This window comes from Neofelis nebulosa, chromosome 3 (genome assembly GCF_028018385.1).
Source record: "Neofelis nebulosa isolate mNeoNeb1 chromosome 3, mNeoNeb1.pri, whole genome shotgun sequence".
Taxonomy (NCBI): Eukaryota; Metazoa; Chordata; class Mammalia; order Carnivora; family Felidae; genus Neofelis; species Neofelis nebulosa.
In genome coordinates, this window is record NC_080784.1 from 74,346,486 (window position 1) to 74,372,050 (window position 25,565).

General features: G+C 40.2%; 1 protein-coding gene across 1 annotated transcript; it reads left to right on the top strand.

Annotated features, from left to right (window-relative positions):
* Window positions 1–15,762: 15,762 nt before the first annotated feature.
* On the top strand, window positions 15,763–24,113 carry FGG (fibrinogen gamma chain). Its single transcript, XM_058721103.1, has 10 exons — window positions 15,763–15,955; window positions 16,060–16,104; window positions 16,538–16,721; window positions 16,833–16,926; window positions 18,448–18,578; window positions 18,931–19,064; window positions 19,936–20,120; window positions 21,596–21,873; window positions 23,211–23,380; window positions 23,886–24,113. The coding sequence occupies exons 1-10, from the start codon at window positions 15,878–15,880 to the stop codon at window positions 23,898–23,900; spliced, it is 1,314 nt and encodes a 437-aa protein (XP_058577086.1). The 5' UTR covers window positions 15,763–15,877; the 3' UTR covers window positions 23,901–24,113.
* Window positions 24,114–25,565: the final 1,452 nt, after the last annotated feature.

Here is a 25,565-nt window from a genome sequence, read left to right on the forward strand (position 1 = left end):
TCTCTCTCTCTGCCCCTCCCCTGCCCCCCCACCCCCCCCACTTTCCCGCATTCCCCACCCTCTTCCAAAGTCTGTGTTTGAGAAGGAAAAATCCAACAAGATAAAGTTATGGCAGCCTCCAACTTCTCTTCCAAGGAGCTAGAGAATTGTATCCAGGCCAGCTTTGTTTTTCCAGCCATGTCCACGAAGAACCTGGTTTTTCTATAGCTATAAGTACCATCTGAGCAAGGCTGCTGGGAGCACAGGATCACAGCAAACATTCCTACACAGGTATAAGAGGGATGCAAAGAAGTACGTGGAGGGTGTTTACAAGCTAGTTAATTTTTGGTAGACAGAGCAGTGAGTCTCCTTTTTTACACTTAATGTCTGAGTCATTTAGTTTCCAGTAATGCACTTCTCATTCTTTCAAGTCTAATGCTGCTGGCTCTCCTCCTGGATGGAATTTAAAAAGCAAGAATTTAAGTTGGAAGTAAAATTTTATAATAAAAGGAAGAAAACAGAAGCCAATCCTTTCTTTGTTGTAGGATAATTAATAAAGTTTATGGATCTGGGCAGTTACATGACTAATAACAAAAGAATTAACATCTGTTGAGCTCTTACTATTTACCAGAAGCTGTTCTAAGAGCCTTATTTATTTTATAACAAAAATAGGTTCTTCATGCTGTTTTATGTTTAAATGTTTTATATTTATTAACACATTAAATAAAACAACCTTATGAGATGGATAATATAATTATTCCCATTAAAAATTTTTTTTAATGTTTGTTTATTTTTGAGAGAGAAAGAACGTGAGTGGGTGAGGGGCAGAGAGCCACCAGATTATCCCCACTGTAAGGTTGAGGAAATTGAGACATAAAGAAGGTCGAGTAAGCTGTAAAGCTGGAATTTAAACCCAGGTTGGGGCGCCTGGGAGGCTCAGTCGGTTAAGCGACGGACTTTGGCTCAGGTCATGATCTCACGGTTCATGAGTTCGAGCCCCGGGCTGGGCTCTATACAGACCACTCAGAGCTTGGAGCCTGCTTCAGATTCTGTGTCTTCCTCTCTGCACCCCCCACCCTCCTTGCCCCGGCTCATGCTCTGTCTGTCTGTCTGTCTCTCTCTCTAAAAAAAAATAAAGGGGCGCCTGGGTGGCTCGGTCGGTTAAGCGTCCGACTTCAGCCAAGGTCATGATCTCACGGTCCGTGAGTTCAAGCCCCGAGTCGGGCTCTGTGCTGACCGCTCAGAGCCTGGAGCCTGTTTCAGATTCTGTGTCTCCCTCTCTCTCTGCCCCTCCCCTGTTCATGCTCTGTCTCTCTCTGTCTCAAAAATAAATAAACGTTTAAAAAAAATTTTTTTTAAAAATAAAAACACATTAAAAAAATTAGAAGCAAACAAACAAAACCCGCCAGGCAATCTGGCTCCAGTATCCATACGCTCAGTTGTTACATTATACTGCCTCTGTTAGAAGAAAAATTAACTCTGATCTCATTTAATCCTCACAACAAACCTACGGAGTGGGTTCTGTTAATATCTCTGTTTTACAGACAAGGCAACTTAGGCACAGAGAGGCTAAATAACTGTCCAGGGTATCGGAGCTACTGAGTGGTGCTGTGAGACAGTAACAGTCAGTCTGACCCTTGACTGACCACAGGAGGGGAGATGCTATTTTCATACACTCAAGTATACAGAAGGAGAAGGAATTACCAAGAAAGTGTGTAAAGCTTTTATAACCTTCCAATCCTTGAGCCCCTGGGCTTTAGGCTCAGTGCCTCCATGTCCTTTTTCGGGCCTAACTTGGCCGAAATGTCTCTCCCTAGTATCTCCACTGTTCCTGTACTCCACTAGTGAGGTCAAGAACATAGGGGTCCTCGACCAAACTCAGAGCCAGACTAAGGCCTAGCCATTTTGCCTACAGCTGGGACAACTCTTCCCTGGGGAGTGGGGGGGGGGGGGGGGGGAGGGGGAGAATATTTACAGCATATTTAACGCACAGCGTATTTAAAGAGATGAGCTTTCATCCATTTGGGGCCAGTCCTCCAGAACACTTTGGGAAGGGACAACTAGGGACACCAATATCTCCAAGCCCTCTTTGCTTCTATCTTTTTTTTTTTTTTTTAATGTTTATTTATTTTTGATAGAGACAGAGCGTGAGCAGGCAAGGGGCAGAGAGAGGGAGACACAGAATCTGAAGCAGCTCCAGGCTCCAAGCTGTCAGCACAGAGGCTGACGCGAGCCTCAAACTCACAAACCACGAGATCATGACCTGAGCTGAAGTCAGACGCTTAACCGACTGAGCCGCCCAGGCGCCCCTTTGCTTCCATCCGAGAAACAACGTTGCTTTCTAAGGGGCAACAAGAACAGTCAAAGAGACACAGCCATGGCCATATAAACAACTTGACTTTTCTCAGTTTTTGAAGTTCACTTCTTTCTCCCTGTGGAGACAAGGCTTATCTTGCCCAATATAGTGATTTGGAGACATCTGGGGCTGATCAAGGAAAAGATAAGACCCCGAGGAGGGAGTAGCACAGAGCAAGCTTTATTTGGGCAACACTTTTGACAGGTTTGCATGTGGGAAGTGGGGAAGGGAGTCCGACATGGTATGGGGGGGCCTTCTGGATGCTATGGCAACACAGGGGCTTCCACCTGGGAGAGTGGGAAGCTAAGGGAACTCCTGGGGGACACGTTCATGGGAGAGGAGACTTCCAGGTCTAAGTGAGGCCTCTCAGCAGCCCCTCTGGGAGCCTCTGATCAGGGAACTCCAAAGGGCAGCAGCAGAGTAGAGGTCTTTAAGAGCTACAAAGTTTATTTTATCCACAGCTAGCAGATGCTGGATGCCATTTCTTAGCATTTGCAAAGCAGGCCAGTTCTAAATAAGTTTTAAAATATGCTTATTTTGGGTGTGTTTAAAACGACTGAATATGTTTTAAATATGAAGATTTGGCTTTGGTGCCCATAGGCTTTTGAGTTCATGGGTCCCAGCCTGTTGTAAAGAAATCAGCAACCCAGGGGTCAATATATGGGGGCCATTTTTGGCTTTAAAAAAATTTTTTTTTAATATTTATTCATTTTTGAAAGACAGGAAGAGGCAGAATGCGAGTGGGGGAGGGGTAGAGAGAGAGGGAGACATGGAATCCAAAGCAGGCTCCAGGCTCTGAGCTGCCAGCAGAGTCCAATGCGGGGCTCGAACTCATGAATCATGAGATGATGACCTGAGCTGAATGAAGTCAGGCGCTTACCCGGCTGAGACACCCAGGCACCCTCATCTTTGGCTTTTTTTAATGTAACATCCCAAAAGAAGGATATTAGGAAGTACAGCCAAACACACATCTAGAATCCACAGCTCCACCGAGCCCAGATTGATACCAAAGAGTCTCCCAGGCAAGTCTCACACCCACATTCTATGTTCAGTGTTCTGACCTAAGAGTCCAGTTTGAATGCTGGTGATCAACACTGGCTGATGACAGGTTCCTACCTTACGATCCCTTCCTCATCAGAAAAGGAGAAAAATCTAACATCCAGACAATACATTACATACATACAAAAGGAATGGGTTAGGAGGATATTTACCTACAAGAATGTATGAGGCGGTCTGAGTGGATAGATACCCACAGAAGTGTGCCTATTGTTGCCTCATGGTGAAGTAAGTTCACCAGCAGGTGGCTCTGTTACCTTACATATCAGAGAGGAGCTCCCTTCCAAATAGGGCCTTAAAAAAAAGCATATTTCTAAATTCCTCATACTCTGGTCACTAGATTTAGTAAGCCCTAAGCTGGATATCTATATACATATGCTGTATTAAAGCTATTCACGTTTCAATCCAAGAGATTTGCCCAAGTCCCTCAGGAAATTCAGCACAATTAGAAGACTAGTTGCACAGAGAATGTCAATAAACAAAATCAACTTACTAGACAGTCTATCTGCTTCTGGCTCCATAAACATGAAATAAATAAAATGACTATTCTACTACTCATTTCATATTATTGGACTTATTATCCAACAGCAAAGGTTCTCTTTTGTTTATATTGTTTATTATTCTTTAACTCCAAAGCATTCTGAGGCCCAGATAAATAGGTGAACTTAATTAAGTCCACAGGGGATTTCATTCTGGATATCTGAAAGTCTTTAGCATATCTGTAAGATTGGGGCAGGAGACAGGGACACAACCTTTCTTTTATTCTCTGTTCTGTTATCTTTAAACTCAGGTCCATGTTCTGTCCCTTTTATTTTCACACCATATTTTCTTCTCGGACACTCTCATTGTCTCTCGTTGACTCGACATCAGTTCTCACTCCCAAATCTGTCTCTAGCATTCCGATGCATCAGCTGTTAGAGGTCTCATTACTGCTCAAACGGAAAATGTTGGAAACTGGCCTCCCCCCTCTCCCCTAAACCAGTTCCTTCTCATTTTCCTCTTTATGTTCATGGTCACCATCTTTCCTACTCCCCAGAACTATTACCTTTGGCCCTCTCCTCCCCATTTCATCCATCCTTCCCTAAATCCTTTCTAGTGTATTTCTGTAAGGTGCCTGAATCTCCCCAAGTTGTTTCTTGAACATCTTCTACGTGTAAGCACTTCTTGTGCTGCGTTAAAGCATTGGACTAGGGGCCAGTCTATCTTTCATTCTCGTGGCAGCATGGAGGCAATGCTCATAAAGCGATACATATCAACAAGTTGAATTACCAAAAGCCTAATTTTTAAAAAAAAAATTTTTTTAACGTTTATTTATTTTTTTTTTTATTTTTTTATTTTTTTAATTTTTTTTTCAACATTTTTTATTTATTTTTGGGACAGAGAGAGACAGAGCATGAACGGGGGAGGGGCAGAGAGAGAGGGAGACACAGAATCGGAAACAGGCTCCAGGCTCCGAGCCATCGGCCCAGAGCCTGATGCGGGGCTCGAACTCACGGACCGCGAGATCGTGACCTGGCTGAAGTCGGACGCTTAACCGACTGCGCCACCCAGGCGCCCCAACGTTTATTTATTTTTGAGACAGAGAGAGACAAAACATGAATGGGGGAGGGTCAGAGAGAGGGAGACACAGCATCTGAAACAGGCTCCAGGCTCTGAGCTGTCAGCACAGAGCCTGACGCGGGGCTCGAACTCACGGACTGCGAGTTCATGACCAGGGCCGAAGTTGGCCGCTTAACCAACTGAGCCACCCAGGCGCTCCTCTAATTTTTAACTTACATAGAAGAAACTCCTACATTTTGGGGTTTTGGGGTTTTTTTTTCCAATTCTTTTTGCGACAACAAATTATTCCAGAAGGCCTTTGGTATAAAACATAACAAAGAGGAATCACATGAGCTTTGAAATTGCTGAGCAGAAATCAGACCTCCTGGTGTAAATTAGGCTTGATTCCTTTCCAGTACAGTTTACAGTCCTGGTTCTCCTACAAATGAGCATAGTGATTATCTAGGGAAGCTTGTTAATAAAATGTCCATTCCCCGGGTTACTCCGATTCAGTAGATCTAAAAAGGGCTGGGGAATCTGCATTTTAAAATAAAACAAAACAAAAATCTGAGGAGCATTTTAAAGAAATAGTCACGTAGAAGAAAGTCTAAGTATTTGATACAGAAATGAAACATGGTCCGTACGTCATTAAATAGCTTTATACGACTACCACCATGCCTGATTTGTGTTATTTGATCCCATAATTCTCTCTCAATAGCTGTTACCTAAAATTCTATCTTTAGAAGCTCGTATCTTTGATTTTCAGTTTTATCTCATGTTTAAGTTTCCATCTTGGTAAAAGTAACACCTCAGTCTAGATCATTCATACCTTACCACATCTGTGTTCATCAGATCCTGTTCTTGGGAGAACAGGTGGGGATCGCTGAAAGGAGAAAAAAGATGCCACAACACGTCCAAGGAGGGCAGGGTGCGGGAGCCAGGCTGGGAGGCACTGATGCGACTCCTTACAGCAGACAGAGATTTGCAGTCTGGGGCTCAACAGCAAATTGTGGTTGAGGAGTGGAGTTGGGTGGGGGACCCAAAACCCTGCAAGAGTTTCCAAAATGTCGGCTATGACCCCTCTTACTGGTGCTAGCTTGGGACATAGATGGGTGAGCTGGGCTAAAGCACGGGACCAGGACAGACAAGCCGAAGGAAGGGGGCAGATGAAGGTCATTTGTCTTTCGTTACCATGCATGTGAACCCCAGACTTGTGTGCTAGAGACATTTTTCTTTTTTTTTTTTTTTTTTTTAATTTTTTTTAACGTTTATTTGAGACAGAGAGAGACAGAGCATGAACGGGGGAGGGGCAGAGAGAGAGGGAGACACAGAATCTGAAGCAGGCTCCAGGCTCTGAGCCATCAGCCCAGAGCCCAATGCGGGGCTCGAACTCACGGACCGCGAGATCGTGACCTGAGCTGAAGTCGGACGCCCAACTGACTGAGCCACTCAGGCGCCCCGAGACATTTTTCTTAAATTAGTGCAAACGCCTGACAGAGCTCCAACACACAAAGCTTCATAAATTCCCCTATTTTCTCACCTTCAAGTATTTTAATTTTGGTAAGCTTGTGCTGTTGCTCAGGGCCCTCTGAGCAGGTTCTAGACAAGTGTGAGTACATCAGAGGCTTGTGTGTAGCCTTCTTCCCTTGTACTTCACAGAATGGATCCGAGGTTCTTGGAAATTCTTCCTAGTGTTGTGGCACGGGGACTTGTCCAACCTGTTTTAACTGGACATCATTCCAACTTGGATTTGTTTTAAAGTGTTACATAGTTTTGCTTTTGTTTTCCAAAAATAAAACACATGTCAAGTCTCCACTGGATTTTTTTAATGTTTGTTTATTTTTGAGGGTTGGGGGGAGGGGCAGAGAGAGGCAGATACAGAATCCAAAGCAGGCTCCAGGCTCTGAGCTGTCAGCGCAGAGCCCAACACGGGCCTGGAACTCATGAACGGTGGGATCATGACCTGAGCAGAAGTCAGACGCTCAACCAACTGAGCCACGCGGGTGCCCCATGAGGTCTCCTTTGGTCAAAAAGTGACAGAGAATGTCTCTCTTCTGGACTGATGGTACTCAGATGGGGTCACAGAAGAACCACTATGGTTCGTGCAGGGGCAGGTATTGTTACAGTGTTACACTGTTAACCTGATCCACCCTGTGGTATATCTGATTCGTTTGCTACAACTGTGAACAGATTTTTCTCTGGGACAAACACTTTCAAAGGCTGGGGTAATTTGTCTTTTCCTGACTAATCTTGTAAACCCTTTACTATTGATATGTTCTTCTTCAAACTGCACTTTCGTATTTTATTTTAGTGCTTTAGTAACATTTAGTATTTAGTAATATTTTAGTAAAATAAACTTTGTTCATTAAACAAGTACTCATTAAGGAGGTGCGTTGTTTTAAGTGCTGCAGGTAATAGCAGATAAAAATCCTTACCTTCATGAGGCTTACATAAAATTTATTTTAACTTATTATTACATGATTATAATATTGTTTTAAAATTTTATGGGATTGCAATACCTTAATCCGATTTAGCATATCTGCCTAATAAGCTACATTTGGGCATATTTTTGTGGAGAAGCGTAAATACAGGTCTGAGAAGTTTGTATTTTCTTGGCTAAGAAGAAGAGAGTCCCAGAAGGTTTTTGATGAAGAGAGTGACATCATCAGAGTTCTTTCACAGGATACCAGACACAACAGTCGTGTAGATGGATTTCACCATGTTTGGGGGCTAATTTTCACAGGGTTCCTCTACTCTACCCTCACTCTGTCGTTTCCTTGGGCTGGTCAAATCTCTCACAACCCTACATCAAAAAATTACGTATGCTGGCTTCAAACCACCCACCCTCCAGATACCTGGGGGGGCCTGCAGGTGGCAATGGTGAGCCAGCCATGAGCTTGGTGACTAGCCCCACCAAACCCCAGCAAACCTCACCTTATCACAGAGGGCTCCCCAGGTTCACCCAATCCCAACTAGCACTGGCTCAGCCTCTCTCATCCCCCTACCCTTCTTTATTTTTCTTCACAGGCTTTATTACCAATCAATACTATATACTATTTATTGCCTCTTTCTTTCCACTACAGTGGAAACTTCTTGACAGCAGAGACACTGTCTGCTTTGTTCATTGGATTGAACAAGGAGGGCCTGGTAAGCAGTCAATAAACATTTAGTCTGAGCAGCCAGTGGAGGAATATCAGGGGACAGTGTGCAGTCATCGTAACCGAAGTTTGGGGTGCATATTTGATTAAGGGTTACTTGGAGAATTTTCCAAGGAAAATCCTAAATGGTATCTGTGGTCAGAGCCAGAAGTAGCTTACCAGAGCAGGAAGGTATGAGAAGTGTGAGGAAGAGGTCTTCCATACCCATAATGAGATGATGCAGTATTCCATATTAATGAAGTGCTAATGGGGAATTAACTTTAAAAACGTATTGGGTGAGATCCAGAAAAAGTATTGATAGGAGAATGTCAGGTAGCTTTCTGACTCAGAGGGATGCATGATTAAGCAACTGGTTTCCGGGATCTTGGTAAATGGATTTCCTCTGTGTTTATAACAGATGAAACACAGTGTTCTGAATTTCTGACTGATTTTGTTTCTTTATGGATGAGCCTGTCCTAAGTTAGCTCCGAAGGCTGTTCTTCAGTAACCTACTGGCCCAGTAATTATCAACTAAGAATGTGGTTTACACTCTGGTCTTCCTTGCAAAACAGTAAATATTTGGGCTTTTGCAAATCGTATCTCTGTTTAGCAAGTGGAGGTCACTGTTCTACCACTCAAGGTAAAGCATACACAGCTATCTATGTTTAAAGAAGGGTAATTAGGGGCGCCTGGGTGGCGCAGTCGGTTAAGCGTCCGACTTCAGCCAGGTCACGATCTCGTGGTCCGTGAGTTCGAGCCCCGCGTCAGGCTCTGGGCTGATGGCTCGGAGCCTGGAGCCTGTTTCCGATTCTGTGTCTCCCTCTCTCTCTGCCCCTCCCCCGTTCATGCTCTGTCTCTCTCTGTCCCAAAAATAAATAAAAAAACGTTTAAAAAAAAAAAAAAAAAAGAAGGGTAATTAATGTATGTCACCTCTCACGGATGAAGCCAGGTCCTCCAAAATGTCAATAAAAAGTTACCCTTTGTATAAGGTGTATTCTTTATGGATTACGTTTGAATTGAAAGGACTATAGCTGCAATCACATTAAGGTCATAAACTAACCCAAGGAGTTAGAATTTAAAACAAAGACACAAGTCTAATCAGTATTTGCTCTCATTCAAGACTGAAGTTCAGAGCAAAGGCAGGCATTAAGTAAGATAAGATGCATCATTTTGTTTATTTGATAGCATTTTCTATTCTCTCTACCTGTTCTCCTTCTTTAGGAATGTATAATTTTTTTCTACAAAGATAATTTGTTTGACAAAATGACCAGAGTTTTCCTCAAACATTGTACTGCTCCTTTCACCATAGGCTGGTATTTCTACTCAGAGAGTTAAAAGGTCCTGTTTCTCTAGAGCATATTTTTGTGAATATTATTGGCCCCTTTGTAATTTTTTTTTAACCACACTCACTTGCTCTTGCTATCTTCTGCCAATCACATTTAGTGGTGAAAACTGTTTCATGGGGTGAGGGATCTCATATTGTAGATTACATGAAGATAGAAAGGAACAAACCAGGAACTCAGTAATAGAGCCTAATTTGGCACTTAAATCTAACATCGATTTATCTCAATTCAGAGCAGTCTCAGAACATTTCTTAATCTCCAACTGTATTAAAAATGGCTGCTTCTTGGCCATATTTGGCTCTGAATGCAATTCTGATTGGGATAATCCTTCTTTCTCTAAGCACTAGGTTGCTTAATTTTCTAACATCACCTCTATAGCACTTTTGAACACCTGTGCCCCTAGGCCAGATGTCCCAATTATACATCTGATGTAGCTTTATGAAGTTAAGAAGCTCAAAACCCAAGCTGTGGTTGCTGCCCAGCCCCCAATGAGAACTCATGTTGTTTTTCTGTCTTTGATTTACATAGTGAAACTAAAAGCACATTGTTCATAGACTATCAAGTAAACATTTTCATTTTCACTTTCCCTGGGCTATTTTTATGAACAAAGCAAATAGCCTAACAGACAAGGTTGTTTCCCTTAATGGGATATTTCTGCTATTAGATTGGACTGATTTTCAGCATGTCAATAGGTCGTTTTTTTCTACCTATTTTGAGGAAATCCAATTCTGAGGAGTTAGGCCACAAATTTAGCTTATACCTATAAATGGCTTATTTATTAGACAAATAGAAATATCATTGTTAGCATTGATTCAAGCTTTCTTGGACCACCTAATGGATGTATCTTCCTTTAAGCTACAGAGATAATTCAGCTCATCAAGTCCTATTGAACTTGAATCATGTAGTCAACATGGAAAAAAGGCTTCCCTTAAAACTGGACTGCAGATTGTCTTGAGACAATAAAAACTCAGGTTTGAGAAAGACTATAAAAGACCATCCAGCAACCTTGTCTCTAACTCAGAGAAGACAGGCAGATTAGATAGATATGATAGAGGTAAATATATGTTCATACAACCATGCACACATGTACTTAGATATACGTGCACACACATTATTTTTTTAAATAACTTCACTAACAACCCATTCCATCAGTGAACAGTTTTGATTCTCATAATAATATCCTGCATCTGTGTATCACCTTAGGTTAAGAAGAGCTTCATGACTATATTTAGAGTCATGGTTAAGAGCTCAGGTGTTGGGCTTACGGGTTTGAATTTCTGTTCTGGCTTAGTGACCTTGCATATGCCACCACAAACTCTCAAAGACTCTCTTTGCTCATTTATAAGATGTACATAATATTATCTACCTCCTAGGCTTTTATGAGGATGAAATGAGACAACATACAAAATGGCAACAGCTAAACTACAGCACGACATCCAGCGCAAAGAATATGGTCAACATCTGTGGCTCTTTTATTATTCCTGTAAGTCTATATCATTGTCACCAGATCAAAAAGTCTTAAATTAGCTCTATGTAATAAAATTCAAATTCAGCAAACAATTTTGGAGCAGAGGTGAACGCAGCAGACAAGTGGTTCACAGAGTAAATTACCAACATATGAACACCATTAGCAATAGATGTCGTATTTTCCATTCAGAACACAATTGGGTAATAGGCAATTTGGGAGATTATTATTTCAATAAACAGACCCATTGATCTCTGAACTAAATTAAATAATAATTTTGGCTTAAACACCACATAAGCTATTTTCTCAGAAAAATGAACCTAGAAGTGGCGGAAATCTGTTTTAACAAATATTCTTCTTTCCCAGAATTCATTAATCATTTATAATTTACCAGAGAAAAATAATTGGCTTAAATGTGGAAGAGAACAACTAGTTAAAATTTAACCAACCTAAGAGATACCGGACTGAATACAGGGCCAGTGTAGGTCACCAAATCAGGGCTGGCCATTTTGTCCCAAAGAGCATCTTATCTAATAAAACTCTGCTTGAGATTGTGGTACAAAGCAAGTCTTTTCTTTAAAATTGATTATTCATGTCAGATTCCAATGCAAGTCAGTAAAAGTCAGGAACACAAGTACTCTACTTCTAAAATTGGATAAGGGGCGCCTGGGTGGCGCAGTCGGTTAAGCGTCCGACTTCAGCCAGGTCACGATCTCGCGGTCCGTGAGTTCGAGCCCCGCGTCAGGCTCTGGGCTGATGGCTCGGAGCCTGGAGCCTGTTTCCGATTCTGTGTCTCCCTCTCTCTCTGCCCCTCCCCCGTTCATGCTCTGTCTCTCTCTGTCCCAAAAATAAATAAAAAAAAAACGTTGAAAAAAAAAAATTTAAAATTGGATAAGATAGACTGTCCAATTTCTTCAATTTAAGTGTTTATCAACCTTGTGCATATGACATTATATATATATACATATATATATATATATATATATATACATATATATATGATTATATATTATGTGTGTGTGTTTAAAAATATAAAAATTTAACACAAAGGTATGAATTATTACCCTAAATTCAACAAAACAACACTTTATGGTCTTTTAGCAAAAAGAACCACAGTGATGACATGCTCTGTCAGAACACATTGTGCATGAACTCTCACTAGTAGGAAGTACACCTTCTCACAAGGCACCCAGTCCAGTTCCATTAGCATTTCATCTTTGAATGGTGGAATTGATTTCAGTGGGATTTCCATCTAAATTAGACAACCAGATGCTTTCTTCTCCAGGTAGCATTAAGGCATCAGCCTGTAGTTAGTTACAATAGATCCCTTATTACAGAAAATGTTCTATAGCCTAAGCAACAAAGCTTGTTCCCCACAAACCAAATCTACCAATAATGGTCAATGTTACAATTTTATGAAATGAAGTACTTATTTCTACAAATTCCAATTTTCACTTGAAAATATTTGGTAATACATAATCCTTATAAACATTTACTTAACTCTTGCTATAAATCAGGCAATGTGCTCAGCACATTATTTCATTGAATCCCGATAATAGTCTTATGAAGTATTATATTATAAATATGATTTCTATTTTACTATCACAGATACTGAAACTCACAGACAGCTTAAGTAACTTGTCCTGAGTGACATAACTAGTGAGTTGTAGAGATGAGATTCAAACCCAAGCAGATGGACTCCAGCACTCTTAACAACTATCTATGCATAATCTTCTCAATTGGGCTACATTCTCCTTAAAAGGCAATGCTTTCATCAGCTTTTATATTTAAATTTTAAAAATCAAGAAATAATTATTAGTGCAACAAATAAATCATTGTGCATGATTGATAGTTACATGTTGTAATTATATGTACTTTGGGTAAATAGTATGTACATATATTCAAAATTCTAAAGACAGAGTATATAGAAAAAATGAAGCGTTTCCTCCAACTTTGTCCTTCATCCTTCTACTTCATACCTCTGTAGACTCTAGTGGGTAATCTTGAAACAGTATTCGGTGTATATGCTGACATGCATGTGTATACATTCTGTTGTCTTTTGTATTTTGCTTTTTATTTTGTATACAGTGTTTGTTTTGTTTGGCTAGGAAAAAAAGCTTTTTTATGTAGTCAAAATTCAACAATGTTTTGTGTCATATTTAGCTAGACTTTTCATACTCAAGTATTATGAATGGTTTCTCTCATACTATTTTTCTAGTATTTTTGTGGTTTCCTTTTTTATTATTTTTTAATGCTTATTTTTGAGAGAGAGACAGACAGACAAAGTATGAGCAGGGAAGGGCAGAGAGAGAGAGAGAGAGAGAGGGAGACACAGAATCCAAGCAGGCTCCAGGCTCCGAACTGTCAGCACAGAGCCCGATGCAGGGCTCGAACTCAGTGACCACAGGATCATGACCTGAGCCAAAGTCAGACACTTAACCAACTGAGCCAGTTAGGCACCCCATGTGGTTTCCTTTTTTATATTTAAAGATGGATTTCATCTGGAACTTATTTTGGCATAAGAAGTTAGATACGCACGACACTTATTTTCCCCAGGTAGCTTCCCACTTGTCCTAACACCAGGTTGATGCCATAATGGAATAATTTTGAAGGCTTGCTTTCAACCCAGTTCGAGTCAATATCATCAAATCATTACTGAGTGTTCAACATGGCTATGCTATGTGCAGTACCCATGAAATTAAGTTTACAATAATGAGGTGACCACAGAATGTATATATACAACAGAAGATTGTAGTAAGTGCTATGGAAGAGGTAGAGCTGGCCTCCAGAATTTGGGGTTTGCTTTTGGAAGGGTAGAAATCATAAAACAGGACCTTATGGTTGTGTAGGATTTTAACACCCAGAGACGCAGGAGTGCATATGAAGTCAATCCAGGCAGAAAAGGCGACATGTAATAAGAAAAACACCATGTGAGAGCTAGGGCTACATGGTACACCATAAGGGGATGCTAACGCGAGTCAATCCAGTTGGACTAGAGGGTGTAGGAAATAGAATCAAGAGTGAAAATGAAGCAAAGGTAGGAAGGACGTTTATTATGTTTAAATTCACTACGATGGGAGATAGGGAGTCCATTCAAGGTTTCTGAACAGGTGAATGTCACAATCAGAGCTATATTTATAGGAAGATTAATCTGTCAACAGTGTGACAAGTGGTTTGGAGCCAGAAGTGACTGGGGTGTTGGAAGAAAAATCAGTTCTAACATACAGTGTAGACAAGCAGTGTAGACAAGGAAGAAGAATGCCTCCTCTGGGATGATGTCTGTGAAAATACAAAGTAGGAAGAAAATACAAGTGACAGTGTGAAAATAGTTTTAAATAACTAGTTTTGACAACTAATTAGATGAATAGATAAGGAGGGCGAGGAAGAGTATGAGGCTTTCATTGGCTGAGGGTATGGTGATGTGACTGGTAATAACTGGTAAGTCACAGAAGGTAACTATTAAGGAGGAAAGAAAAGGCAATACATGAGGTTTTAGTGTATTTGCTTTGTTATGACAATTATGGATTATTTATTGAGTAGGAACATTTATTTCTGTTTCACTTCAAAACAATCCTTTCTTTTGTAAGGATTTAGGATGAAACATCGAAGTGTTAGTATCTCTTTCAATCCAGATGTATTTCTCCCACTAATATATTTAGCTAAAATTTGCAGTAAGCTTGGTTTCAGAGGAGGAAATAATAAAAAAACAGGGATACTAATAATAGTGGTGATGCACAATCGTAAACAATCTATGGGAGATGGTGAGAAACATGTTTTCCCAATATACAAGGAAGCTCTGGGGCAGAGTGAAAAGGACAGCCTCTGCCGTGCATCTCATTTTGCCCCATTTTCCTCCCGCCATGCTTCTAGTCACATATACGGGATGTGGATTTTCCTAGCCCCTGTATCCAGGCTTTCCTCCGAGGTAACCAGATGGATCCTCGAGGAAAATCAAGTAGGCTCCTGTTTCCCCTCTGTGGCAGACGTGGTACCACACCAGCTCGTTCTTCCAAACGAAGGGAAGGGTGGAGCTTCAAAGCCCACTGCAAATGGAGAACGTGTGATAGTGGTCAGCATATGGGTGCAGGTGGTCAGAAGGTACAGACATCCAGTGATAAAATAAGTCCTGGGGATGTAATGCACAGCGTGGTAGCTAGGGTGAATAACACGGCCCTGCATATTTGAAAGCTGCTGAGAGACCAGGTCTTGAAAATTCTCATCACAAGTTTAAAAAAAAAAAGTATTTTGTAACTACATGTGAATGTTAACCAGTCTTATTAGTGGTGATCACTTCGCAATATATAAATATCGAATCAGCATGTTGTACGCCTGAAACTAACGTAATGTTATATATCAATTGTATCGCAACTGACAAAAAAAAAAGGAAGAAAATGGTCAACAAAGAGGGGTAGGAATGTATTTCCAGATCATTCATTCTTGGGAATACTGTCAATTTGGGACCTGCTGCTTCCACCAGGCAGGCGGTCTCCTTCTGCCATGGCCACAGGTTAAAAATAGGTCTGTTAGCTCATCCCCTGGCTAAGAAAGGACTTGCATTACATTGGTTTATGGCACCAGGCTTCATCTTCAGGTTGAGGTGGGTTTTCCCGTCGAGGTCAGCTCTCTGTATTTGCTCTCAGCCATGTACTGGAAGAGGTTGCGTCACACAGCCTCCCAGGCCCCCTCCCCACTCCCCGCCATGGCTAATGCTTCACCAGCCTTTGCAGATGAGGGTGCCACAGAGGAGAAAGTTTGAGCTGAGCCAAAAAGGAGGAGCTTACACCTGTGTGCCAAATCTGAGAACCTGCCCGAGCATAGGGTGGGAGCCAGGATGAGGAAAAAGACGGGAAACACCTCCCCGCCTTTCTGGAAAAAAGGCCTCGTGATCAGCCCCAGCCACTGGCAGTCCGGCCATCCTTGGAGCTTACTTAAAGGGACAAGGGGAGCCCGAGAGGCCACTGTGCTGACACTTCAGGGCTCGGAGCACCGGTACCCAGACACCATGACCTGGTCCTTGAACCACCAGGGTTTAATCCTCTGCCTCTGTACTCTTTTATTGCTCCCCTCAACATGCCTGGCAGTAAGTGTGCTGTTTATAGAACATAGTTGTTTTACATGGGAAGCTGAAAAGTGAGGACACAGCTGATAAACTAGTGACATTTCTGGGTTTTTTTCCCCCTCCAGTATGTTGCTACGCGAGACAACTGCTGCATCTTAGATGAAAGATTTGTAAGTAGTTTTCATGTTTCTCACTGTGTTTGAAGTGGGGAGGGGCAGAGGAATAGAAGGAATTCTCTCACAAATCTCATTGGGCATTTTTAACTTTAAAAAACAAAAAACATAGTCTAGGTTTTACCTATTTTTATTAGCAGATATTTATGCAATTAAAAAAGAAGTTTAACATTTATTTATTTTTGAGAGACAGAGACAGAGCATGCGTGGGGGAGGGGCAGAGACAGAGAGAAGGAGACACAGAATCTGAAGCAGGCTGCAGGTTCTGAGCAAGCTGTCAGCACAGAGCCTGATGCGGGGCTCAAACCCACAAACTGTGAGATCATGACCTGAGCGGAAGTTGGATGTTCAACCGACTGAGCCACCCAGGCGCCCCTATGCAATTTTTAAAAATCAAGATTTCTAATCACTTTAATTGTTGCATTTTCAGGGTAGTTATTGCCCAACTACCTGTGGAGTTGCAGATTTCCTGTCTACTTACCAAACCGGTGTAGACAATGATCTGCGGACTTTGGAAGACATCTTAAGTCGAATTGAAAACAAAACCTCAGAAGCCAAAGAATTGATCAAATCAATCCAAGTCAACTATAATCCCAATGAGCCACCGAAGCCAAGTGAGAAACTAAATACTACCGACTAAGAAAATGATTTGTGACGTTCTTTTGCTGTTGTTTCAGTGGTTCCACTTGCTTATGTCTTTCTATGTCTCTGATCCTGTATTACAGACAGGATAGTGAGTGCTACTAAGGATTCCAAGAAAATGATGGAAGAAATTCTAAAATACGAGGCATTAATTGGAACACATGAATCAAATATTCGGTAAGCGTTTTTGTGTTAATTTACTCTCCCCGATTGACTTAGTTTTTATTCAATATTCCAAGCTTCAATGGAAATAATCTTTTATTTCTTCCCCACTTATAATATCCCATTGACATTATGCCTATCTTGAACACAGTGGAGGTAGAAGTTTTTAGAGCATTACCAATTGCATTGGGGTATAACTGCTTTTTAATAATCGTGTGGGAGAAAGGTGTTCTAGACATCTTCATATGCTGTTGTGACCAGAATTAATCAAAATGGTCACCACCCACCCACCTTTGGCTTACTACATAAATTCATACTGATGGGAATTTGCTTGTGGAAAATGAAATTCCTTTAATAAAAATGCCAACAAAGAGGTGGTGGGGAATTAGTAAGCAGAAGTATAGGGAGGATCTTGGCTACAACAGTATATTATATTGAAGGCAGAGCAGAAAAAAAAAATGTGCTTTAAGAAGCTAAGCATAACAAACATTGTAGAGCAACATGTTGATCATGGCACAATGAACGTGCAGTCATGTATTCTCCTCCCTTCACTTGAAAGTAAAATGTGTCTGTTAACAACTTCCCAGGGACTCACTGACTTTCTGAACAGAGGGTCTCGGATACAGTTTAGTTTCTTACACAATTTATTTTCCTAAATTTTTCTCAAAGTAGCGTAGGATATTGAGATAAACAGTGACTGGAGAGCAGTGGTCCAGAAGGGATCTATCTTCTGTTGTCATCAGAGGCCATTACTATTATTTTTGTGGTTATTACTAACATTATAATTTGCATTATGATTGCCCATCATTGAAGTTAAAGGAGACTACTGTGCAGAAATTTTCTAAGGTGCATGAGGGAAAAAAGTGGTCAAATAGTTTGTCTATCCTTCTTTATTTCAAAGAAAGATACAATAGTCTGTGTATTATAGATGGTTTTCTATAATTTCTGAATGTGTATAAGCAACCCTGTGAGAAACCACAAAAACAGCTTTTTTACTTCCCTCGGACTCTTTCCAAAACAATGTAAACAGAAACATGAAGAAGAAAGAGAAAGTGTCTGTTATTTTATGCAAGATAAGGCTCCAGATAATTTTCCTATGTAAGTTATAGACTGAAGTCCACAAATAGATCCTCAGTAGATCTACAGTGAAAAGGAATAGCTTCCACCTGTGTGAATTGCTAGGCAGAACCTTTCCTTCCCTAGGAATATTCTGTCCTAAAAAAACATCAGGCAGTCTTCCTATTAACCAGGCTCAACACTCACGTAGGCTGTTATCTGCTGCCCTTTATGCAGAAGGTAAAAATCAGGATGACCGCTTACCATGATACTGCTGATCGATAAGCACTCCGTTATTTTCTTTTCCAAAAAGCTTAGGACTCTAATACACCTCAATTCGGTAACATAATTTTATATTTCTTCCAAGAATGAAGCCATTTATCAGGAAGTACTTCTGGAGACCACAAAGTATTTTGTAATGAAAATACAAAATTACTCCTCTGAGGGGAATATTCTGTTACCTTATTCTTCTGCTTATAGATTTTTGCAGGAAATATATAATTCAAATAACCAAAAGATCAATAACCTGAAACTGAAGGTAGCCCAGCTTGAAGCAAAGTGTCAGGAACCATGCAAAGACACAGTACAAATATATGATACAACTGGGAAAGGTATGTGAAAGGTTTATATTGGGATTATTTTTATCACAGCAAATACATAAAGCAAGGAGAATGTATAGGAATGTATACTTTGGAAAGTGTTTAGAATAATTTGCAAAGTGTTTATAGGAATGAATAGGAATAACACGGAAAGTGTTTAGCCATTAAATCTAAGGTGTCCAATTGCTTAGACCTTTCTTGAGTAGTTGAAAAGAGTTTGAAAGGAATGATGATGAGAGAAGAAAATGCTTCTTAGGACATGAATCGTTTGCAGCATGTTAAAAGCTCACTATGAAGGCTGGAACAGTCTAACAGGGATTTCAAACCACAGTAAAACCTTCTTCTGCTCCTTCTCCTCCTTCAGACTGTCAAGACATTGCTAATAAGGGAGCCAAAGAGAGTGGGCTTTACTTTATCAAACCTCTGAAAGCTAAGCAGCAGTTCTTAGTCTACTGTGAAATTGATGGATCTGGAAATGGATGGACTGTGTTGCAGAAGGTATTTTTTCCCTCACCCTGTATATTTAATGGACGCCCAGATAAACATCCTCCATATGCCAGAAACTTTTGCAAGCGTTTGCTAAACATTAACTCAATTAGTCCCCACAATTTCCCTAGAGGAGGAAACTTAGGCACAAGAGGTTAAGTAACTTGTCCAAGGTCACATAATAAGTAACACATAATAGGTCATATAATAAGTAAAAGAGTCAGGATTTGAACCCAGGCAGTCTGGCTTCAGAGTCTGTGCTTTGACTCTACACTATGTTGGCACTGCTGTTATAGATTCACTGTAGCATATAACCACTATTGGAATGACAAAGAACTAGAAGAGACCTCTTTCATGAGGCAGCACAAGATCTAAGGCTGCCCATCACAAAGAGAGAAAGTCTCCCAGAGGACACGGTTGGGTTATTCCAAGACAAGCCCATCTGGTATCTCTGGCACTCATTGCCCATTCTTTTACTTTTTGCTTATCTTTGATCACTGTTACAACTAATCTGCAGGGGGCGCTCGGAGTGAGTGATGGGAGCGCTCGTTGGTAGATACAGATTGAGCAATTGGCTTGACCTTTCTACCATCGGTATAAAAATCAGCAATATCAAGTTGGGGTTCTGAAGTCCTCTAGGTGCACCAGACACTCTTTTTAAAAAGTATTTCTCTTAATCCTCTGGTGTAATCCTGCAGCAACCCTACGAAACCGGCATCATTATTCCAATTTTACCAATGAGGAAACTAAGGCAGCTTGCCCAAGTTCACTTAGTAAATGGTGGAATCATACTGTCCATATTTTCAACAAGATATTTATAGCATTTTCTTTGTGTGCACTGTTAATCCACTCTCCCCTTTTGTCCATGCAATTGTGTAATTAGAGGCTTGATGGCAGTTTGGATTTCAAGAAAAATTGGATTCAATATAAAGAAGGATTTGGACATCTGTCTCCTACTGGAACCACAGAATTTTGGCTGGGAAATGAGAAGATTCATTTGATAAGCACCCAGTCTGCCATACCATATGCATTAAGAATACAGTTGGAGGACTGGAATGGCAGAACCAGGTACTGTTTAGAAAGGACTTCTATTTCTTGGTGTAGAGGCTGTCTGGAATGTGTACTTTCCAACTATCAATAGACCAACATCAAAGACAGCCTGACAAATGCAAAGAGCACATCCAACCATTTTCCTCAGAAGTCAGTTTCGTTCTTGGGCAGTTCAAAGACATAGGTCCTATCCAGGATGGGTAGTGTTTTGGTACAATCTACTTACCCTGGAACCATACAGAATAATAGCTAATATTTGCTGAGCATTTAATATGTACTAGACATCAAGTGTGAAATTATAATTTAATCTAGTCCAAATAACTATTTCATGAGGAAGGTACTATTATTAATCTCATTTTACAGATTAACTTTCCCAAGGTCACATTGCTGGCATATGGTAAAGATTGGATTTGAACTCAGGTAGTTTGACTCTATAGCTTGTCCTCTTAATGACTATTTTGGTTGAAAACTGAATCCAGACTTTTCAAATTTCCTGGCAGTTCAACGACAATTCAGTCAAATTCATGAGCTACCTTAAAACTAAATCTTCTAGTTCCTTTGGTAACATAAAGTCCCCTCTATGCCCAGAGCTATCAGGGACCTTTGAGCATAGTATTCCTAGTTAAAATTCACAAAAATATTTCATATTTTTGTTGCGTCTACAAAATAATGAAATATATTGTCTCCAAACTTGTATTTTTAATTTTTTTTTTCATCAGAAACTACCACAGTCAGCAGATCTTCTCTTAGGAGAACACCTCCCATTTCCCAAGCACTGGAGATTAGGAAAGAGGCTAAATATTTTCTGAAATTTTCTATTCATGCACCAAGGCCCATTCTTTCCTGCAGTCCATAGAATTCTGGCCCTTATTCACCATTCCCTCCCCCCCCCCCCACCCCGGGAAAGATTCTGATCATACAGCTTATGTTTTGTGGGCCACACAGGGACCATTTCATTCATGTGATGCTCTAGGAAGCCCTCCTTCTTGCCACTACAACACTGCCTTGGGAAAGAAAAATCCCTTTAGGACCTCATCCTTCAGATGATATTAGTGACTAATAGAGGTGTAGTTCCTTCAAGATCATTAAATTAATGATCACTCAGTGTCATTTGCTATGGTTTATAACTCCATGTGCAATGCTAAACACTTAGATAAAGGTGGAAAACATGAAATTAGATTCATCCAAACACCTGAGTTTGATATTAGGACTCTATAGGCAAAAAGCATTAAAATGGCTGATGTTTTTAGTTTACATTGGGATGCCTTGAAGGCTTCTAGACCCATCCTGGGTGGTGTTGACGAGTTCTGAACTGATTCACACATCCATTGCCTCTTGCCAGATTTGCAGAAAATTTGACTCAATGAGCGCATTTCAGGCTTACGAAGCGAAGTTAAACATTCTAGACAATTTTCTTATGGAAAAGGGAACTTCTGAGGTCCCTTGGTCCTAATGAGGGCCAAGATATGATGTCTGTATTCCCTTCTTTATAGTACTGCAGACTATGCCATGTTCAAGGTGGGACCTGAAGCTGACAAATACCGCCTGACATATGCCTACTTTATTGGTGGAGATGCTGGAGATGCCTTTGACGGCTATGATTTTGGCGATGATCCCAGTGATAAATTTTTCACATCCCACAATGGCATGCAGTTCAGTACCTGGGACAATGACAATGATAAGTATGAAGGAAATTGTGCTGAACAGGATGGATCTGGTTGGTGGATGAACAAGTGTCATGCTGGTCACCTCAATGGAGTTTATTACCAAGGTATAGATTTCTTCCTTAGATATATGAATTAGTGTATAGTCTCTATTTTTATAAAAGGTAAGAAACAGATATAAGAAAATAAGAAATAGTAAAGATGTTGGGGGGCCTTATTATATAGCTCTTTATTTTAAACCAGAATTGGATAATACTAAACTTATACCTCAAATTGGCCCCACTACAAGAAATCCACCCGGTTGATATATCTTCTAGACTTACCATATGTATGATTTGGATGGGCTAACATTATCATATTTATGCTTGTTAACATATTAGCCTGGTGCGGCTTCCCATGAGCTGTGTGACAGATATAACCAGTGAGCAGTGAGCAGGCGTCCAAAGGAATCGAGTAAAGATCAGGGAAGTAATGGTAAAGGCACAGTTCCATGAAAGCTTGAGAGGAAAGTACAGCCTGAGAAGTGCAGGCACTTATTTTAGACCGGGGGTAGCAAGCTGTAGTTTGCTCGAAGGCTGGAATACTTCTGAACAGTGGACTTACTGATAAACTATTGTTACTACTCAACAACTATGTATTGGGGAGGCCCTACTGATTCCAAAAGCTCTATTAAGATAAGCAATCTTACCTCCTCTGGGCACAGTGCTAGCCAATAGATGATTTGTAGTCCTCTTAAAAGCTATTTTATCTTTTGATTTTCACAACGTTCTCCCCCCCTCCCCACTTTTAAACGTATCTTTGCACCTACAAACCATGCAATTAGAAGACCCTCTCAGGGAAGGTGTTTGATCCACATGACTCAGAGTAGCCATGTTGATAGCTTGTGGTATACTCCAGCGTTGGACTCAGACAATCCTTTACAAAATCACATGGGATCTAGTGCCCAAGGACAAGGAGAAGGCAAATCAATGTAGTCTCCACTGTGTAATGGAGAAAAAAATAACTTTCCAAAACTGTTTTCTAAAGTACTTTCCAGTGAAATTGTGTTTTTAGATGACTCAAGGTCATCTCATCAGGAATTGTGACTGCTGCCATTCTAACCTGCTTGTGGAAAGATGATCAGTAATAGCTGATTCCAGGATGGCTAAGCTCGGGAAGAGAGGCAGATTGGGGAAATTTGGGATTCTTGCTCTGTTAGTAAGGGAATACATTTATGTATGGATGCGATCAAGAAGTAGAATACAGAAATAAGGGGTTGATTCATAATAGAGTGTATTTTAATTGTAAATCAGGATTTATGATTTTTTACGGATTTTTCTGATAGTAGATAACACTATAAATTTGATGTAAGTGACAATGTATTTTGTAATAAACCATTCTTTATAGACTTTCTGAGATAAGGATAACCAAGAGTAATTATATGTACATCTACAATGTATTTTAGGTGGCAGTTACTCCAAAACATCTACTCCTAATGGTTATGATAATGGCATTATTTGGGCCACCTGGCAATCCCGGTGGTATTCCATGAAGAAAACCACCATGAAGATAATCCCATTCAACAGATTATCTATTGGAGAAGGACAGCAGCACCATCTTGGGGGAGCCAAACAGGTTGGACCAGAACACCATGTTGAAATAGAATATGACTAAATTGTTTTACCCTGAGAATTAACTGTTAATTTCTATTAGTTTCAGAAACTTTTCTGAAAGTTTCATTTTTCTTACCCTATTTATTAATTTTACGTCTTTTATTAAGAGTGTTTAGCCTTAAATGGAAATTAACACTCACTTTGGATTATATTCCCAAATTACTGAGCTCAGAGTTGTTTAAAATGTGTTTAAGAAGATAACATTTTAGCTTATTTCCTAAATCTATAATAATAAAATTATTGCCAAATTTTGAATTTTAATGATAACATGTCATTTTGTCTTGATTTTTTGTTTTTATTATTTCTTAAATATTTTAGTATATATGAATAAAATCAGAGTAAATTCTAGGATTTCAAAGGCCTAACTATCTTTTCCATGTTTATTAACCCCAAATCATCCATCTTTAATTCTTCTTTTTAAATGGACAGAATTATATCTTTTTAATATATTTTTGTTTTGGTCTTAGGTTGGGGACATTTAAAAGACCATTTCAAAAGTGATTTGCTTTTTTAAAAAAGGACTTTATCTGAACAGAGAAATAAAATATTTTTCCTATGGGACAATGGACTTGCAAAGCCTCACTTCATTGTAAGAGTAAGGAAGAACCCATGTTGAGAACTCCACTAACAGTTTTATGCTGATGATAATTTATCTGCATGTCATTTCAATAAACATTTTGTTTCCTAAGACTAGATACATGGTACCTTTTATTGATCATGAAAAACCATCACTTTCCTTCAATTCAGTAATTCCAGTTGGGAAATCATCAGTAGTTGCTGAGTTCTTAGTTTATGCTGAACCTTATCTTGACTCTTAGGTAGTTATGAAGAGAATAGAAATCATGGCTTTTGTCCTCCAGGGGATATAAGACAATTATAGGAGAATACAGTAAGCTTAAGTGACAAAATTTGGTATAAGAACATAAACACAAGTCACCATCACACAACTAAAGTTCATGGGACCCAAAGTACAACTGGACATATGAGGCTGTTTGGGAATTATCCCAGAAAAAACGTTTAGTTGCAGACCCTGCAGCTAGATGTGGGCACCCTGAGAGGACTGCATGTGACTCAGAACAGAGAGCTTTAGGGCATGCTCTGCTCTGTCCCTCCCTAGTAACTGATGAGGTGAGTGGAATGGAGCCATGATTCATGCTGAATCCTGGGATGTTGAGGTTTTAGCAGCCAGAGATAGGAACTGGCAACTTTCTGTAAGGAATAGCAAAGTCTATATAAGTTGGCATAAAGTTGACCACGGAAAGTAACTGATTTTATGATTTTATGAGAGGAAGATCCAGTTGTTCTGTAGTCTTCAGCTTTGGCTTTGGATTCTCTTCCTTTCCACAATTTCTTTCCTAATTCTCTCACTTCCTTGTTTTCATGAGTTCTGATTTTTATTTTTATTTATTTATATATTTTTTTAAACATTTATTTATTATTGAGAGACAGAGAGACACAGAGTGTGAGCAGGGGAGGGGTAGAGAGAGGGGAAGACACAGAATCTGAAGTAGGCTCCAGGCTCCGAGCTGTCAGCACAGAGCCCGACATGGGGCTCGAAATCACGAACTGTGAGATCATGACCTGAGCAGAAGTCAGTTGCCTAACCAACTGAGCCACCCAGGTGCCCCATGAGTCCTGATTTTTAAATATCCTAATGAGGAGTTAAAAACAGTAAGTCAACTTCTAGGTATACAACCAAATACCTGTGAGGCTTTGGGATAAGAAAATTGATTCATTGTTTGCAACACTCATTCATTTATGTATGCCTGAAGCATTCATTCAATTAACATTTACTGAATGCCTTCTCTGTAGTAGCCACGGTTCTGGATAGTGGGGATACTGCACATAGTGGTATTTTTATTCCTCCCAAACCTGTTCTATTCCATCCAGTTCTCAAGTTCCAAAAAACCCAGCGACTCATCTTCCAGTCTTCCTTGTTCTTCCTCCCCCATATCATCAAGCCTGCCAAATCCACCTGCTAAATATTTGTCATTTTCATTTCCTTCTCTATATCCCCTGCCGCCATGTTAGTTGGGACATACAACATCTCCTATCAGGATAATGGAAATCATCTCCTTCCTCTCCTCCATCTTGCCTTCAACCTTGCCTGCTCCCACCTCGTCATGCTTCAAACTACTTTTAAACTC

Excerpts from the sequence above, each read along its gene's own strand:
- FGG (XM_058721103.1), top strand. The coding sequence starts at position 15,878 with ATGACCTGGTCCTTGAACCACCAGGGTTTAATCCTCTGCCTCTGTACT. Across the intron at positions 15,956-16,059 it reads TCCCCTCAACATGCCTGGCA|TATGTTGCTACGCGAGACAA; the intron begins GTAAGTGTGCTG and ends TTCCCCCTCCAG. Across the intron at positions 16,105-16,537 it reads GCATCTTAGATGAAAGATTT|GGTAGTTATTGCCCAACTAC; the intron begins GTAAGTAGTTTT and ends TTGCATTTTCAG.